The sequence below is a fragment of the Tachypleus tridentatus genome, chromosome 12 (assembly GCF_004210375.1).
Source record: "Tachypleus tridentatus isolate NWPU-2018 chromosome 12, ASM421037v1, whole genome shotgun sequence".
Taxonomy (NCBI): domain Eukaryota; kingdom Metazoa; phylum Arthropoda; class Merostomata; order Xiphosura; family Limulidae; genus Tachypleus; species Tachypleus tridentatus.
Genome location: NC_134836.1, coordinates 5,683,868 through 5,703,890, shown reverse-complemented (window position 1 = coordinate 5,703,890; position 20,023 = coordinate 5,683,868). Strand labels below are relative to the sequence as shown.

Sequence of the window (20,023 nt, the reverse complement as noted above, 5' to 3'; positions counted from 1 at the left end):
AGCTAAGACAGTTGCATTTGTAAAGACCAGTTGTATACTATTGGATATGGTGACATGAATGCAGGTGCGCTGCATCGCTCAACTTCTGTGATACTAGTCAGACATGGCTGAAAGGACTATAAAATATTAAATATATGTAGGTGTATAATGCTATGATATTTAACCTTTTTAAAATAAAACAGTTGTAGTTTTGGTTTTTTAATTTGTAGTCATTCTAGAACAAAAAATGGTGTAATATCTATTTCCTAGTTGTCTATGGTAATTAGAAGGTCTGTTACATTTACCAAACCCATAAAAAGATAAAATACTGAAAATAACACATACAATTCTTTTTCTAAAAAAAATGTCTGATAATTATGTAGAGTATATTAGGAAGCTATAAAGACTTTGCATATGAAATTTTAGAATTTTCTGATGCATAAAAGTATTTTTTGTCATAAAACCAAATTTACTTTGCATATTGGATTGTCAACATTTGAAAAGAAAAATAAAATACATAACCAAATCATTATTTAAAAATCTTGAAACTTAATTATGTAGGAAACCCTTATAATATTTACTGATAATCTGCAAAATGTTGTGAAGATATGCATACATTCTTAAAGGTTACAGTATAAATACTTTATGATTACTTTAGTGAATGTGAACTGTATGGAATCCACCCACCTGTAGTACACCCTTTGTGAGCTGATATAGATTTTATTTGCAGCTACTTTTTTTTGTCCATAAGGAATATACCTATCTTGAATATGTAAGAATTTATTTTTAAAAAGTGTCCGTATATGATCTATATCTCCATCTGTTACCTGTTTCACAACAGATAATTCTTATCCATTCTCTTCAGAAATTGCTTTTTTTTAAATTTGGAACCACATTTTCATTATTTTTATCACCATTTGCAGAAAAACATTAAATCAAATTGAGTAATGATCAGTTGTATCTAGATGTTCTTTATTTAAAGTTTATGGTAAATCTAAATGACACTGTTCCTAGCAGGTTTCCCAACAAATCAGTGAAGAAAACCATTGTGAACATTTTCTAGAAACCTATCTCCATTCATTGTGGTTTGACTCTAACATTTTCCTGTTTAGATGCTTAAAATTAAAACCCTCCAAAATTACAATCTCATTACAAGTTGAATTTTGTGTCTTACTGTAGAGTTTCTCATGAATTCATCAATTTCACTTGGTGGTCTGTAACAAATTCTAACAAAAAACCTCCTTACCCTCATAACCACTGACAGAAATCTAAACATATTAAACATTATTGCTGTTAGCTTTGACATTCTAAACATGAACAAGCTCTAGTTTGAAGCAATGCTAGATGCTGGCACACTAAATAGAAAACCTAAATATTCTTGATGGAGGATAATGGACTGAGCTCCAAGTTTTTTATATATTTAGTGACATTTTTGGCTGTAACTGCCATGTTACGTATAATGATTCTTCCCTCTTTTTATTTTATACTTGGTCCCAATTAAACAACCTTTCTAGTCATGAAAAATTTCTACATTTAGCCAGGTTTGAGTTACTCCCATTATATCAAAATCCTCTGTCATGACTAGTGCTAAGGTCATACATTTTATTTCTTATTCTTCTAGTACTGCAATAATAAATGTTTAGCCCACAATTAAAACTATTTTTGTACCTTATTCCCACACTAGGCTCTTTTTACATTTTATTTTTCTTTATTATTCTGGCCCTGTATATTGTCTAATCCTAGTTTAATGTTGCCCTTAGACTTGAGTTAATAGCCCTTACAAATAAGTCAACCTGTATGGTATTTGATGGTAAATCATTCATTCCAAAAAGTCTCCTTTTATCACTAAACTGATCCCACATGTCCAACTGCACAAACTGCTATTTCTCACATATTTTCTTTGAAGGCCTGTGTTAATCCATTGTACTTACCAATTAGCTTCTCTAATATACTCTTCCCAATATCATTATTCCCTATATGTGCATGATAAATATTGTATTGCATCACTGCTAGCACCCTCTGCTATATCACTTGCACTTTTGTTTGTGTATATATATATATTCCAACCTTGCCTTGGATAGCATAATCTAATTTTTTCTCCCTATTTGCTTGATAGACTCTCCTGTCTACTTGCTATACTAAAGTATTTTCTATAAGAAGCTGAAATAACTGTTTAGTTGTCTTTTTTTTTTATTCTATGCATTATATGGTATGTCTGTATGTCATGCTATGTAGAAAGAAATCATGTTTTAAATGCTGATAGCTGTTTATCTGAATAGGAGAAATTGGCTCGGATGAAACAAATGGAAGTAGAGCACCAGAAGGAAAAGCGTTCCTTTCTGAAAGCCTTTGACAAGGCAGGTTACCGTGCAACATTTTATGAAAAAACTCTCCAATCACTTCAAGGAGAGATACAGAAGTTGAAGTTATCTTTGAAAGACAGAGAGACAGAAAAACAGGTGAAACATTTCATTGTAAAACAGAAATAGTAATGTTGTGGCATTTTCATCTTAATTTCTTATAATAGTGAAATGAATTTTTGAGTTTTTGCTACAACTAGACACTGTACCATCATAAGCATTACTTAACCTATCTTTGAATAGCTATTGTAATAAAACTTAGTGTTTGTTTGTCCTGAAAATTCATGTGCTCATTACTATCCAAATTCACAATTGTGCATATTTCATTTCAACAGGTATAAAGAAAGAAAACGTGAATGTAAATGTACATTAGTAGACATTTTGTACAACAGTATAATGATAGATTATTAATATTTTTTTAAAAAGTTTAATTTTAGGTTTTGGGATAACATTATAAAGTTTTATTTATTGATAGGATTTAGCAAGTAAAGTTTAGCCCAAATAAACTAAAGTAAAAAACATGTTATAGTGTTAGTTTGTCTCTTTATCAAATACAGTTCATACATAGACTTAACTTAATAAATAGTTAAAAATAGTAAGATGTATATGCTTTGAAGGAAATTAACAAAATTTTTCCATCTTGATGTAACAGTTAGTTTCATCAATGAATGCAAGTCAGAAAGTTTGCATTGCATGTTACAAAAGGTATCTGTAAATAACCTAATTATATTATAAAGACCATTCTTCTCACACTTCATGTTGGCTCCATTTTTATCCCTTTCATCTTGTAAGTCTTCTATTAGCGGTGGCATTTGCTTAGATTTGCTTAGAAGAGCATTAGTTACACTGGAATTATTGTCTTTCAGTAGTAGAAATATGACATGAATTTTGAAACTAACTTCACGACCTTCAGTCGCTCAATGTTCTTTGTCCTCTGTTCTGTGGGACTTATATCTGGAGTACAATCAAGCACAACTGGACAATATTTGATGTTTCTAGCAGCAGTAAACAGTGAATCTGGATTTTGTTCAACAACAGTAGAATCAACTCATTTTGGATGTCTTTCTTTTCAGTGATGATGCTGATGTATTTTTTCTAAGCTATTCTTTCATGATAAGATCAAAGATGTGTAATTATTTAGGAAATTTTCATGTACAAAACTCTTGTAACGTTTAATGACAGTTGCTTACATTACCAAAAATTATAATATGAATAATCTCATGGTTACTTTGGTGGTTGTGCTTTACACCTGTTAGTTATATCCATGAAGTACACACAAGAACTGAGTGATTGTTGAGACAGTTTTTGCTTAAAACGATATTTGAGAGTGATACAAGTAGTATTGATACTTCTGAACAAAACATTTCCTTGCAGCCACTTTGACCATATGATATTCAAGTTTTTAAGACAAGGTGTTATGTACCAAGCACCTAAATCGTTGAACAGCAATGAAGTGTCTTTTTTGCCTGTTAGAAGTATTTTCTAACAATTCTAACACAGCCTGATGAAACTCCATTGAACCACAGGTGTAGATGAGAAGATCCACTTGTTATTATATATTTAACCCCTAAACAGCAGGAATATTATAGGTAGCATCATCAATTGCTTTGAGATATTATGGAAACATTGTTCATGCAAATTTCAATGCAAATTGGTTTTTTTGGTCCAACAAATAAATTCCTCCCATTACATGATTGTACATGTAGATACCATTAAGCAATATACATCTATCTTCTCTGAAGACCCTGCAACTCACCCCTCTTTGTAATGGGTGGTATAGGAGAAATACAGAAACGTTTCTCACAGATAGACAGACATTTTTTCTCTTCAGTTGTTGCTGAATGACTGATGTTTCTTTTTTTCATAACCTTAACATTTTGGCATTATTTCTGTTAGCTCTCAAGCTTTGATATTTCTATTCTGAAGGGTATATTGTAATGCTCGCAAGTAATGTGTTGTAATGTATTCTTAAGGTAGAATTTACAATCCAGACCTAAATGAAGTTTCATTTGCTATAGAACCACTAACTCATCAAGACCCATTTCTGCATTATTGCCCTGTTGATTAAATCACACTCTTTTAATACATTGAGACAAGTATGACTTGAGAAAAAATCTGAGGGCAGCTGAAAGAAGGTTTAGTAGTTTAACAAATGTGCACTAACAAAACTATTATATGTTTACTTAAGAATATTATTTGTATTGAGTTGTTGCTATTATGTCCCTTGCAATTTAACCCTTTAAACCTACAATATAATATTTTGCATGTTCTGCCAAAAATATTTTTATTATGTTCTAATAATTATCATTATACCTCATAAAATAAAATTTCCTGTTCACATGTAAAAGGTGGATAATAGCATGGATTTGAGTTAGTTTCAACCAAAAAGACATAAATGTTATGAGACATTGTCAGTGTCAGATGGGTAAATTGGATTTTTAGCCAGATGCTGACAGCATCTGCTTGGGTATAAGGAGTTATGGCTGAAGGTCTCAAACTTTTTTTTTATTGGGTCCACCTTTGAAAATATTTCTAACTCTAGTGATTCCCCTCTCGTACACAAAGTGACGGTAAATTACATATAAAATATCTGTTATTGCAATATTTTTATGATGTTTCAAAACCTCTATCTTGCAGTATCTTGGTTGAGACCTCAGTTTGGTATTGTGGCCTTGAAGGGTTAAAATGTGTCTTGTTGCAAACAATTTAAGAGGTGCCTTTTTTTTTTTTACAAAATTATTTTTCTTTTCTATTTCTGATACTAACCATGAAAACATTAGCACTTTTCATTGACTATGTTTTACCTAAATTCAGTAATTAACTACTTTTATGTTGTCACTTTCTCAATTGTCATATTTTTTTAGCTATCTTGCACTTTTTTTTTACAAACTGCTACAAACTAAGAATAAATTCATAAGAACAAACACAACTTTCTGTAAAACTTATATATACCACAATAGTCTATCTTCCATAATTATCAAATCATCTCAATAAACTAACAAACTACATGTGATAATTATCAAATCATCTTCATTAACTGACATATCATATGGTATGATTATAAAATTATTTTAATTAACAAACCACATGTGATAACTGGAAAATAATCTTATTAACTGACAAACTACATGAGATAATTATCAAATAATCTTAAGGGACTGATAAAGTGCATGGGATAACTATCATATCATTTAGATTAACACATCATATGTGATAAAATATCAGATAATCTTAATTAACTGACAAATTACATGGTATAATTATATTAAAATATTTTAATTAACTCACAAAACACATTTCATAAACAACAAATCATCTTATTTAACTGACAAATAATGTGCATTAACTAAGATATAATTTGCACTAGGGAACTACTCATAATAAATGTAGTATTTGAAACTACAAAATTTTTCAAATGAACTAACAAATAACACCATGTAACAAAATTTTTACTTTTTCTTGTTTCTGGTCAGAAAGTGTTATTTCCCAATTGCTTATGCCTAAAGTAAATGGAAAAGACCTATTTTCCTCTTCAAACTTTGCTTTTGTGAACTGAGTAATGAAATTTTGAAATTTACCCATTTTCCAGAACATTCCAGGTAGATTCAGTGCTGAGTAGTTGATAAAGAATTTTTCGAACATTCTAGAACGTTGTAGAAACTTAAGAGAAGTTTCTAGAACTTTCCATAGTAATATACAGGGGCTTACCACTTCAGTTTAGTTCTAGCTGCCTGAGTGAACACATAGACCTATCTGATTTTATCAGAGATAGCATCAAGAAGCTGCAAGCATTCTCCAAATGCATTCTGCTATGTATGTGGCCAATTTATCAAGACAGGAGCAAAAAATGTACTCTGTGACAACATCTGCTAAAATGTGTGAAGCCTACAAGGCATATTTTGGCATGCCTATTGGGGACCAAGACAAACCTTGGCATCTCATTTTACCTGCGAGCACTGCAAAAAAAACTATAAGGTAAGATGGACAATTTTGCTTACTTGAATAGTAAGATTCTATATTGTACAAATTTTAGACCTTTTAAAATTTAAATTTTGTTTAATTCCAATAGTATAGAAAAAATTTCACATATAAAATATTTTCCATGAACCTTTTACACATTAGTTGCGGATGAAATAAATTTATTCTTTATAATAACAATTTTATTTTGCTCTTTTGCAGGATGGTACAGAGGGGAAAAGAGAGTCATGAAGTTTGCTATTCCAAGAATTTGGCGTGAACCTACTAACCACTCAAGCAATTGCTACTTCTGCATGGTGGACCCTTCCAAACATTAGGCTGGCAAGAATGCATCTGCTGTCATGTATCTGGACCTTCTATCATCCATTGCCCCAGTACCACACTGCTCTGAGCTCTCTGTACCCACTCTGCCAGAAAGAAAGCAGCCATCCTCAGAAGAGAGCAGCAAATCAGAAGAGAAGGTAGATGTTGAAAATCCAGGTTGCAATTTCAGAGGTGCAGCTGGTGAGAGAAATTCATACTACCCCAACTGAAGAGACCTCAATGACTTGATCAGAAATCTTGGTCTAACAAAGTTGAATGCAGAGCTTTTGACATCTAGGCTCAAGGAGTGGTATTTTGCTAGATGAAAGTGTTTAAGTAGCAAATCAGAGGAAGCAACACTGACATTTTAAAAGCTTCTTCACTTGTCAAGATTGCCTGTGCTTCTGCCACAATGTATCCGGTCTGTGCGAGGCAATTGGAATTGCTTGTAACCCGAACAACTGGTGCCTCTTCATTGATAGCTCATCCAGAAGTCTCAAAGCTGTGCTGCTCCATAATTGGAATAAGTATTTGTCTCTTCCCCTGGCTCATTCAGTGCACCTCAAAGAGGAATACAACAGCATCAAGACCTTGTTAGAAGCCTTGAAGTATGATGAGTATGGCTGTGAGGTTATCAGAGACTTCAAAATGGTGATATTCCTGATGGTGCTCCAAAGAGGCTTTACCAAGTTTCCCTGTTATCTTTGCCTTTGGGACAGCAGGGACACTGCAGTGCAGTACAGGAAGCACTGGTCACAACAGACCGAGTTCTCTGTGAAGATGCACAATGTCAAGTTTGAGCCACTACTGGGCCTCCAAAAGGTGTTGTTCCCACCATTGCACATAAAATTGGGTCTTATTAAACAATTTGTCACAGCTCTTAATTATGTGGAACTGGTTGAGGCTCTGGTGAAGAATTACGGCAAAATGGGCTGAGGATGTCCTTAAAAGTCCATATCCTTGATGCTCATCTTGATTAATTCAAGGAGAACATGGTAGCATACTCAGAGGAGCAAGACGAGCACTTCACCAAGATATACTGGACCTTGAATGCCACTACCAAGGAGTGTATAATGAAAACATGATGGGAGACTATATTTGGGGGCTGATACATGAAAGTGATTTACATTACAGTCCCAAATCTCGAAAAACTACCCACTTCTAAACATTTTTGTATAAGTTTAGTATAGGTACATGTAAATCTTGATTAATATGTTGTTTTATTCAGACCTTATGTAAATGAAAATGTGCAAATTTGCTCATTTTTACATAGAAAATAGATTAATTTCTAAATTTCATTATCCAGGTCACAAAAGCAAAGTTTAAAAAAAATAATGGTCATTTTCTGTACTTTTACAATATAAGCAATTAAGAAATAGCACATACTATCCAGGAACAAAATTTGTGTTATATAGTGTAGTCTAAGTTAACTAAAATCTCTTGCACTAACAAATCATGAATTAGCTGGTGAACTACTTGAATTCACTTCAATTCAATAAAAAAAAGAAGTTGAATTTTGTTAATTGACTAACTGATGAAAGTTAATCTTGCAGTATTAAAATTAGCAGTCATATTTCATTGCTGTTGGAAGTGACATAATATATATATATATACATACATATACACATTTGTATGTGTATGTGTGTATTCTTCCCAAGATTGCTGTATAATCAGGAAACCATTGGTAAAGATATCTCTGTGCTAGTTTGTTGTAGTATTATTCAATATTTGAAACTGATGAGATTATCTCAGACAACAAAAATAATTTTGTCATATAAGCTTTATATCATATATATATATGCATGTGTGTATGTATTTGTCTTCCACTTAGTGAAGGAAATTTAATTTTTACTGTAGGGAACAGCACTTGAATCATCAGTTAAACAATTTTCTAAATTACTGTGACATTGTTTTCTTATAAATATTAGTATATCAGAATTGCTGGTTATTTGTAATGTTGTTTTTCCTATAGGTATTACATCAGAGAATTATTCAAATAAATGAACACCTTCATCGTATTGAAGAGCAAAATGCTATTCTTCAGTGTTCCAATGATCAATTAAATATGACCTTGCAAAAATCAGTTGATGAGGAAAATGAACTGAAAGGAAAAGTATGTTATAGTAGAAGCAATGAATAAGAAATTTATGAGGAGTTTTAATATAAAGAGATTATTTTCCTATTTATAGTTTTAGAATTAGTTAAGTTCAAGGATGGAAATACTTATAGGAACATTACTGGACTTTGAATAAACTATGAATAATCTTAAAATATTGAACTTGTGTATGATAAGACATTATATAAAATTCAGATACTTTTCTAAGTGTATTCAAGATGTTTGGAGGGTTGAATACATTATATTAAAACTCTTTGAATATGCGAATACAAATACTGGTCAAATTTCCAAATGCACTGTCTGTGAATTTTGAAATAGGTGCTGGGAGGTACGTGTTGTCATACACCAGATGTACCAAAGGTCTAAAAAAGCACAGCTAGAAATAAGGGTATCCATCCAATGATTTCAGTCAAAGTGATCATAAATGCTGTTTGTAGTTTGTATGTAGCTCATAGTTAAGATTATTTATTACCTGTGCCACTGAAGGTGAAGGAAGTTTTGTTTTCACCCCTTTGTGAATTTTGTCAGCACAATTTCCTGAAAATGCCTGAATGATAGTTGCTATACATTTGGACTATGACCTAGTTTAGAATTGATTAGTTCTTTGTGATCAAGGTAACAAAAAATCCCTGTCTGTTCTCACAATTTTTGCTTTATAAGTTAGTCAAAAATGATTGAATTTTGGTGAAACTCAGACGTGTGTAGAATAGTCTCACTGTATGGCCAAAAACCAAATATGGTCCATGTCTGTTGTTAACAACAACACATGGACAATGTTCACATTTTTGAGAGCCAAATATGATTAACTCTGCCTAGCAGAGGCATGTACTCTGGTGAGTGCCCCTTTAGTTATTAGTTTTAGTCGTTATTGTGGAGCTTTAGTATCTTTTGTGGTAAAAATTATTGTACAAATGAAAAATTACAATTGATCTAGTAGTGTTGTGAATTTGATGTTACATCCTTATGAAGATCTTTTGAAATGGAAGTTATGCTGTAGGGCTATTCTTAAGATGCACAACTATCACATTGTATAAATGATGAGGCTTTAAAACTGTTACAATATAATATACTCAACATTCTGTAATAACAAAAAAATATTAGCATATCTTTTCATATCTTAACTAATTCATCATAAATCTCTGTTTTTTCTATTTTTATTTTCTTTAACTAAGAAAAAACAAGTTTCATAGTTTTTGTTTTACGTTTATGCAGTTTTTCACGTTTGTTTTTGTGCTAAAAATAATACTGATTTTTTACTATTCAAGTAATTTTATAAAATTCAAGTATTTATATGTAACTGTTTTGGAACGTTGAACATAATATTTGTTCAGATTGATTATGTGTGACTAGACAATGGTGCAATAGTCAGTACAACGTCAAAGGATGGAATATGACATGGAGACTGCATCACTCTGACAAGCTGAAAGAACAAGCATTAGCAGTTGACTTTAACAGATTATCACACTCACTTTGCTTGTGTCCCTTTATCTTAATAATCTTAATTAAAATAACTAAAATCACTGAACACTATATTCAGTACATTGGGGAAAAGATTTTATCCAATTAAGTTGGAATTTCAAAGATGTAAATGTTAAAGTAATGAATATATTTATCATTGAGTGTACAACAACTATTGTGTTTTATATATTAGTAGCACTGGCACTGAGGCACTGCACGTTCACTGTCATATCATAATCTTAATCATGTTAATACATGTTTTAGTTTCAGCATAAATAGAAGCTGATCTTGCAAAGGTGCATCAGGACATACAGTTAGTGTTGTTTTCAGTTGAAAAACTAGTTAAAAAATAAAAATGTTATTTTATATATGCACAGAGAGAGAAAATAGTACTAACAGAGAAAGAGGTATTTTTTGCAACTATGTAATTCATACTGTTGAGAGTCAACTAGCGGGTTTTTACTCACTGCAGACATTTAGGCGACTAGTTCTTTTAAGTACTAGTTGGATAATAAGTAAATTGTATAATAACCTGTGTATTATGGTCTTAAACAAATTCTTGTAGTACCTCTATTAAATTTCTTTAGCAGGATAAAATTTTCATTGTTCATAAGTCAAAACAGTTGGTTGAAGATTTTATTTATAAGAAACCTACAAGAAAATTAAGTTACTTTTTGCAACTTATAAATACCTTCTCATGCTTGGAGACGAACTGAATAATGAATTAAAGCTTGTGTTTGAAACTTCTTTCTGCAATTTAGGTTTTAACTCTTTCTGTATGGGTACCCTTTTTGGCACAACTCACAAGGTCTTAACTTTCCAACTGTAATTAAACTACTTTATTATCAAGATAGACAAACAAACTTGACAACAAAAATAGCTAATAAATCAAATGTTAATATATGATTTAAGTTCTAAATTTTATGACAAAATATTGTTTTAAAAAACCCTTGATTTCCCATAGTATGAGAACTGTGATATTTACTCTCTAGGTCTTTCCTCTTCTCTCTCAATACATTTATTTACCACCCCATACAAAAGTTCTCCTCTTTTCTAATTTATTTATCACACCTCCCAGAAGTACAGAATTTGGCTTACGGGAAGTTTAGTGCATTATGTGGATCTGGGACTAATACCTTTTAATGGTTATGAAAACCTTTTAGTGACCAATAGGAAACTATAGTTGTAGAAAGTTCAGTAAGGCTTATATTACATACTTTCATCAGTGAGTTTTTATGTTATAGTGTGTATAATATTATATTAACATGATTTTTTAATGACATGTTAGGTAAAGTATTAATATTATTTTTATGCTGTTTAAATTTAAAACTTGTTTGTTTGTTAAGCATAAAGCTGGGTAATGAACTATTGATACTGTGGGAATCATAGAGGTACCTCACATTATAAGCACTAAAGCTTACTTGTAACTCACTGTGGAGAAATATTTTAAAGCATTGACTTTATTTGTTTGTGTAATGACAAGCATATATGTTATAGTGACCTTTTTAATTCTATGGTATATCAATTACAGAATAAAATAAAATTTATTTATATGTGATCTGTTATGCATATTTTAATTCAGGTGTTTGTTTCATTATGATGGGTTTTTATTGACTGTAAAATCTTTTTTTTATACTGTCATAGGTGGTTACACTAAATCATAGTTTGACTGAAACTGTGTCATCAAGCCAAACACTCCAACAGCAGCTACAGCAGTTAAAGCAAGAACTTTTCAGCACTGAACAGGAGAAAACTAGCTTACAGCAAAGGATGGAGGACTTGAGGTGTGATAAAAGTGTTTTTAATGTTGTTGTTCATGTTGAGTAGGTCATGCTTTTTTTTTTGACATGAAGAAATATAAAGTTTAACCTGTGATTGTTCTTCACACATGCAGAATTTTTACAAGCTGTACACTGTATGTGGCACACACTTTTCAACTGCTAGAGGCAGACTGTATCCTATACAACAGATCAGCTGTCAGTGAGTTAAGATATCTTTTGAACTCTGAAAGCACAACACTAAGTCTGTTAATTTTGGGACAGTTTATGATTGGGATATTTTGCTGGCATTACTAATTACAGTTTTTTACTAATTGTTTCAGTGACTATAATATTTAAAAGATTTTGGAGTTTGTTTTTCTGAGAAAAACATACTTTCTGTATAACAAAAAGAAATATAATATTCTCATAATTTTTTTATTAAACATCTTTTTTTACTTTTTCATATAATTTAAATTTATCTGTGTAGTAACAAATCTCACAGATAATTATTTTATTTTCTCTTGAATGTGTTGAAAATTTAATGGAAATTTTCACAAGTTTAACAAATTATGGTAATTCTAACTCTTTACACTAGTTGTTCACAGGCATAGGGAAGAAGCTAATGATTATTCTAATTAAAACTTTCTCTTGAAAATGTATTTAATAGGCAGCAATATTTATTTTAGCAGTAATATTTTAAGTGATGTAAATAAGTAAAATGTGTATTGATATTAGAACTTGTATCAGCTGATTATTCTAACCCATATACCGAATAAGACAAGGTAAAAAACCGAGGAACCCAGTTTGAAATATGGGTGGATATAAAAAAATAAACAAAACTCTTTATCAGTTGGCAGGGAATGGTTTGCATTAATTCAAATAATAAGTTTGAAGAAGATCACCTGAACTGGATACCACACTCTGATTTATTTTTGTTCATCATAAACTGCCTAACTGAAGTGCATAATTTTGTACTGGATACTGTTTGCACAATGTTTTCTTTCTTGTTATTTTAACATAAACTATCTTTTGAAAAAATTTCTTGCCAAATTAAGCAGTATTGTACATTTGGAATATTTGTGTAGTTGCTTTAGTTTTTCATTATAAGTTATTTGTGGTTATAAATATAGATATTACATGGAAGACACAAAACAACAAAACAAATATACAGAAGAGCAGCTGCAGCAGTCAAAGAAAGAATTGAATGACACAATTTTGAGATGTGAAGAATTGGAAGAACAGTTGCGTAGATGTAATCAGGTATATATCATTTATTGATTATAGTACAAAATCTAATGATCCTAAGGATATTAATTCAGCAGTATAAGAGAAGTATAGTATGGTTAGCAAAAATAATACACAGAAAATTAATTTATGAATTTTTACTTTTGTCTTTGACTTTTTTCATGTCAAGTTTCCATTATAATAAACTTTGGTCCTGCTGTTTGTAATTACACATTTGCTATTGGCCTGTGATGGATATTTTTATCAGTATTAATTACAAGAAGGATATTAAAAAAATCTAAGCCTTTGAGGTCACTATCTGGCTTTAATTTAACATCCTGATTAGTTTGGGTGATATTCAAACGAAAACTGTAAAAGGAAGGGGTGAGCAGACAGAGAGACAAATCTGGTGGTGCTATAATATGATCAAGTTTTCACTGTATTGAAATATAACTATGGAAACAGTAATATAATTAAAAGCCTTTCAGAACACCACAAGGCTAACAGTTTTAAAATGAGATACTGAAAACATTGCTCTTCTGAAGATAGTACATGTTATGATGGTAAACCTTTTTTTAGTGCTTTTTTTGTATTAAATATTGTTATTACTTTTTCCACTGATGTTCTGCTGTACCAGTCAAAGTGTCTAAACTTAAAATTATGAAAACACTGCTAAGTGTACATTGTTTCCTAAGAATTAAATTATGTTCACAAAATAAGATTTTAATAATTTAACATTCTCGGGTAAAACATATTTCTCCTGAGAATCACTGTGCTAAGTGTACATTGTTTCCTAAAAATTAAATTATGTTCACAAAATAAGATTTTAATAATTTAACATTCTCGGGTAAAACATATTTCTCCTGAGAGTCACAAGATGGGTGTACAGAAAAACAGAAAATTCAAACAACATATTTATCAAAGAGTAATTTTGAATTTTTTTGAGAAGTTTACTGTGTTTTTGAATAGGAAGTAAAGAGATAGAACACAATATAAAACATGATTAACAATCTTTGTTATTTAGAACACAAAGACAGTGTAGGTACCTACTGTGGATGCTGGGCATTCATTTTCACTGTAACTGAGGTACTGTTATATCTTTCCAGACTTTTCTTAGTTACCTCAGTGACGTCAGACTTACCATAAGTGACTAGTAGTATGCATGTGAATTATCATTCCTGTTAAAACTTTAACTACTGTGCACTCTTTTAACTCCTTTCTGCACCTGTAATAAGATTTTACTGAGCTACATTCAAAATTTGATTAAACCACTTTGATATCAATATATTTTAATGAACTTAGCATTATCAAGTACATTGTAATTCTATTTTTATATTATATAAGTTTTAGTTCCTTTGTTTCAAAGTAAACCTTTGAATAAAAGTACTTAAATTTCAGTTGTTTTTTTTAATCAGATGATGCACGAACAGTCATGGGGCTTAACTTTTTGTCTCTGTGGCTTAAATAAAAGCTCATGTATATGTATGTCTAGACTGAATTCTACTTATACAATACTGGTTACCTGTTCTTAGTTCAAATTTCTTCAGGTCAATTCAGAGATTACAAAAAATAGATAATCTCAAATCTTGACAGTAGTCACCCCTGTCTTTTAACTTAGATATGTTATTTCAAGACACGTGTGTGCATTTCCTGCCATTTTTATAACCAATAGAGAGAAATGAAGATGAGAATTCATTTAAATATTTTCTTTTTAAATTAAAAAATTCTTAACATAGATAATGTGAACCATGTTTTGATACAGAGTTTATTGACATACATTGATAATAATTTCATTTAATTGAGTTTTGATTATAACTCTGTAAAACTTTTGTGACATGAGTACTTTGACCTATATGTGTTCAGAGGGTTACTTAATTTACATTGTTAACCAAACCCATTCCTGGTTGTAGTTTCCCTAAACAGTTGATAGGATTAGTTAGAATCTCATTAGAAACTAGATCTGGCATGGCCTGGTGGTGTTATAAAGTGATGGTCAGTCCTACTGTTCATTGATAAAGAGTAGCCCAAGAGTTGGTGGTAGATGGTGTCAACTGTCTGCTTCCTGCTAACCTGTTGCTTCAAAATTAGAAGCAGGTAACTATTAAGTAGCTTTGTTGTAAATTTTATGGCTGTATTTAGTTATTATGGGTGACCTCAGATGTTCACAAGTGTGTAATTATCAGTTAATTATGATATTTCACATAATATCAGACATAGGGGGTGTATTTTCCAAATGCTTCTGTCTCACTGTGCAAGTATAAACATTATTATCTTTTCTGTTAAATCCATATACAGTTTAGAACATAAAAACTGTTAGACAAAATATTATACAATGATGTGTATATTTTATATTAGTAATTTTTTTAACTTTACTTATCTGGTAATTATCTATGTAAATAATTAAGAGAAGCCATCTCAAATAAAGGATAGTTAATTTTAGTAATATGATGTAGTGAAGCAATTTGGGTGATTGCACTATCAGCATAAAAACTGTTGTACTTTTTAGTTCTTGTAGGATTTATATTAGAATATAAACTGTACAGAAAAAAAATCATTTTAAATGTTTTATAGTTATTACAAGACAAAACTTCTAATAAAATGCAAGTCATGTAATTGACAATTGAAATTACTGAGTACAATCAGCACAGGCTTGAAAATATTCATTTGTTAAAAATTAAACAATGGCAAACAATGATTTGTGTAAAATAAAACCTTACCTGATATGCATAGGGTCTAAAAATAAAAAAAATATTTAGGTTTTAACTATTTTTATTGTCAAAACTTATTTTGTTTTTTATTAAAACTACTTTAACTGTGTATGCTTTTGAAAAGTATTATCTTTAAACTGATGTCTTTTACATGTGCAGTACTTATGAATGTGTGTGTGTAGAGTCCTGTTGTATTACTTAATTCTGCTATTAAATATGCATCATCCACATAGAAATAATTTTTTACACTTATATTTATATAAGTTATTCCATGATTTTAGGAATCTGTATAAACTTCATTTTATAACTCTTAATGTTTTTAGAAACAATAAAAATCAGAATTAGTTCATGTTTTAGTTTTAACCTATCTCTAAATTGTTCATAAGGTGTTTAGATTTGTAATGTGGAGCATCATTATCTGGACTTTGATAGTTGAACAAACATTAGATTTTGTTCTGTCTCTTTTGTGGTCGTGGGTGGTTGCAGTTTTCCAAAATACTTGCCTATGTGTGTTTTAAGCAGAGGTTTGTGTTCATCAGTGACTGGCTGTTTTCAAAATACATGCCTACTTGTGACAAAAGCTTCTGAAGAAGTGCCTTTGACTGGTAACTTTCCATTCCTATTCATGTCCATTGATAAATGAACACAAGTTTCACAACCAGTGAAGTCTCTTGTCAGTAACTTAAGCTGCTTATTCATTTATGTTTATTATTAGAATTCCAGTATTAGGAAATCTCCAACCGTGTTAGTCTCTGTAACTTTCTGTTTTGTGCTTGCCACTTTTTCTTTATTCAAACTAGGCTCATTGCAATAGGACCACTGTAATTTTTATGTCACAAAAAGATAGCAAAGTCCAGGCAGGTGTGTTGTTCCATTGTATTTTTCTGGACTAAATCAATTGACAGAACTCACTGATGTGCTTACATTATCCTAAATTTGTTGAATTCGATAACAAAGACCCACTATTTATATAAATTGAATTTTTTTGATATCTTTTAATTTTTTTAAGATTCAGACAGTGGATTTTAATAAAGGCTGGTCAGCTCTGGTATGTAACCACTTTTGCTTTAGGATAATGTCTGCCATTTCAGCTCTTGGTAATTGTATATTTCATACTTAAGTGATAAGTCTCTTCCTTCTTCTGTTTTTACTTGCCCCTCAGATTAACAGTTGTATGTCCTCACTGTATGTTTTGTAATGAAACAGTGTTTATACTGAAAGTAAATATTATATAGGCAATATTGTAAATCTTGATTTTCCTAGGGATGTTGTAGGTATATCATCCTTTCTTTTCCTTGACATTTGATAATATGTCCAATCAGTGTCATTCTGTACTTGGACACTTGATGTCATCAGTGTGTGCCAAGTGTCACAAGTTTTGGGAACAGTACCTTAAGGTAACAGAACAAGAAGGGAATGTAATAACATTCCATCTCTGCTTTGAAGCCTTCTGCTCAGTATCAGTGTTCCATAAACAAAATGAGCTATTATAATCATAACTAACTTCAATGTAATTGTATCTAAGTTCCAAAGAAAAAATTAACTTACATTAAAAATATTCTTCAAAGAGATATTATGTCTGTGTGACAAGGTATACAACAGTAATGTGTAACTTCATTGGTAATGTATACATGTATGTTGTCCTGTACGAAAGGTTTTAGAACAAAGGCAACAGTCAGAGCAGGAAACACATTACAAGATCCAGAGTCTACAGAGAGAGAAGGCCGAGATTCTTCAAGAGCTTGATAAGTTGAGAAAGACTGTAATGAGAATGGAGCACCAACGCGAAGAACTGGAACATGTGTGTCATAAAAGCCACAGTTTGCATCAACACTTTGAAGAGAAGGTAAGCAAATAATACTACTATGTGTATTCACAATGAAATCAGGGAACTGACATCCTGTGATCCATCTTTTCTGTCTAAACCAATTTTTGGATCTTCATTGACTTATCAAGGGATCTTTTATTGCACTTAGTTGGGCTTTTACTCCAGGGCTCTAGATGACCAGGGTAAAGGTCTTGAAGGCCTATCTCTATTTTTCTCTTTTTTTCGTATGCTATATTTGATTTGTCCACTATAAGATTGTATATCAGTTTCATGCCTAGCCTTTCTGGCTTAATTCAGCACCGTATGCACTGTAATGGGTGATAAAGGCCCTTGCCTGACTTAAGCATGTTTGGAAATTGCATTTACACCACTACTACATGGATAACTGGCTCCTTTTAACTTATTCTGAACTTGAGTCTTCTTAACACTCACACAGTTGCTGTTGATAGATGCAGCTCTCTGTTGATTGAATTCTCAAGTTGAAGAAGTTTTTTTTGTTATTTACCCAATATCTTATCCACTTGAGTGTAAGTTTCAACATCCACATTATTTGGGCCCAACCTTCTCCACTTTATCTCTGTTTGATGAAGCTTTTGATTGACACATATGCATTTTCTTCAGTTGACTCTACAAAGCCCGTGGACTTTTGCTCAAAATCCCTTTGACTTCCAAATTATTCATCCATCTTCCCTTACAGGAATTCTGCATTGATGGTTGAACAAGGACAACACAATAACAGGAGGACTACTTCCTGCACCTTTTTGGGCTTTGCAGTTAGTGGGGCACTCCTCATCTGGACACTTTTACTACTTTACTCAAACATCAAGTTATTTTTGTATTTTATCATCTCTAGTTTCTCATGCTCAAGCCCTGGTAGTGGATGTTCTCAGTCAGAATTGGATAAACTTTTGAGTTCCTTCCACTTTTGTAACCCTTCTTGTCATGCAGTTATTTTGGGTTGTAATGTCAAAAGTGTTCTTTACTGCATTGTGTTTTCTCCATTTGAACATTGTTTTCTTCTTCCATGTTTCACCTATATGTTTGTACTTACTCTTATTCTTTTAGTCTGTTGGTATTATTTGTCTGATGTATTTACCATCAATATTTCATGCATATTTTTCCATTCTGTATGTGTTTTACTTTATCCAAATCAATTTTTCTATCCCAAAACTTTAGAAGCTCAGAAAAGGAACTATTCCTTCTAGCCAATTTCCCACCTTTATTTCCAGTCTGATCCAGATAGAATTCTGTATCCAGTATGTGCTCTTTGTTGTTATTTTGCCTGCACAACCTCTTTTAGTGGTTCTTGTTCCCACCTATTCATACCTTGGCACCATTAATTTGTATGTGATCTTTCTCATTCTACCCTTTGAAATCAGGTTAATTAACTGATTCAAATGGTTTGTACCACCTTGTCTCTTTTATCGTGAATTTTATCCTAAGTGTCATTCCATCAGATCAAACACCTTTTTTATCCTAGCATCTCACCTCTGTCATCCATTGGAGAAAATTATTCAGTAAAGCATGTGGACTACACTTCATACATTCATCTCCCAGTATCTTCATTGTGTAGCTGTTTCTTCCTCATTGGGGTACCACCTTCAGCCTGTTGTTGCCATTCTTCAAACTTTGGTTTGACCATTATTAGGTTAAGTTATCTTTTCTATTTATATGCATATTTTTCCCTCCAGTAGCATGCTTCATTGTGGATTAAGATCCCACTCAGTGGCAAGCATTGACTGTCTAGGTATGTTTTTTATCTTTTAAATCTGCACTGTATGGCCAAGATATATGATTATCACCAATGGAATAAACTGTTGAGATGGGATGTTTCATAAGATCACTGGTAGGTTATCATGGTGTTATATTTGCTTCATAAATATGTATGTTTCAGACCATACTAACCCATGGACTGCAGCACATATGATTAGTAGGTGAAAAATGCAGTGAAACAAAGATTAAACAACTACAGGAAGTCTTGGCTTTAATCATAAATAGAAATGTTTTTCTCAAGAGTAAGAATAAATCTGATCTGATCTAAAATTTTGAATACTGTATTCACAATGCAAGTGCTTTTTGTAGCAAACCAATAAAAAAAATCAAAATTGCTGGAATGTGAAAAATTCTTTGTTCTGTGTTTTATTTTTCAAGGTTTCCTCCATACATAAGGTAAGTCAGTGCACAATGCAGCCATCCCATGAAACAGTTAAGAATTCCTTCATTAATCAAGCTACAAAAAATAACATCTTAGGCTCATGAGACATGATTTTGATGGAATTTAAGGTGTTCCAAGTTAGAACCTAAAAAAT

General features: G+C 31.6%; 1 protein-coding gene across 22 annotated transcripts in view; it reads left to right on the top strand.

The window, feature by feature from the left end:
* Positions 1 to 20,023, top strand: part of LOC143233272 (uncharacterized) — a 202,846-nt gene that overhangs the window by 157,738 nt on the left and 25,085 nt on the right. For 17 of the 22 annotated variants that reach the window (XM_076469362.1, XM_076469358.1, XM_076469351.1 and 14 more), the window contains 5 exons: positions 2,259 to 2,438; positions 8,593 to 8,733; positions 11,839 to 11,978; positions 13,085 to 13,214; positions 17,541 to 17,732. In XM_076469362.1, coding sequence (XP_076325477.1) covers positions 2,259 to 2,438; positions 8,593 to 8,733; positions 11,839 to 11,978; positions 13,085 to 13,214; positions 17,541 to 17,732 — 783 coding nt within the window. The remainder of the gene's footprint in view (positions 1 to 2,258; positions 2,439 to 8,592; positions 8,734 to 11,838; positions 11,979 to 13,084; positions 13,215 to 17,540; positions 17,733 to 20,023) is intronic. The other 5 variants (XM_076469356.1, XM_076469360.1, XM_076469363.1 and 2 more) reach the window with 2 other exon arrangements.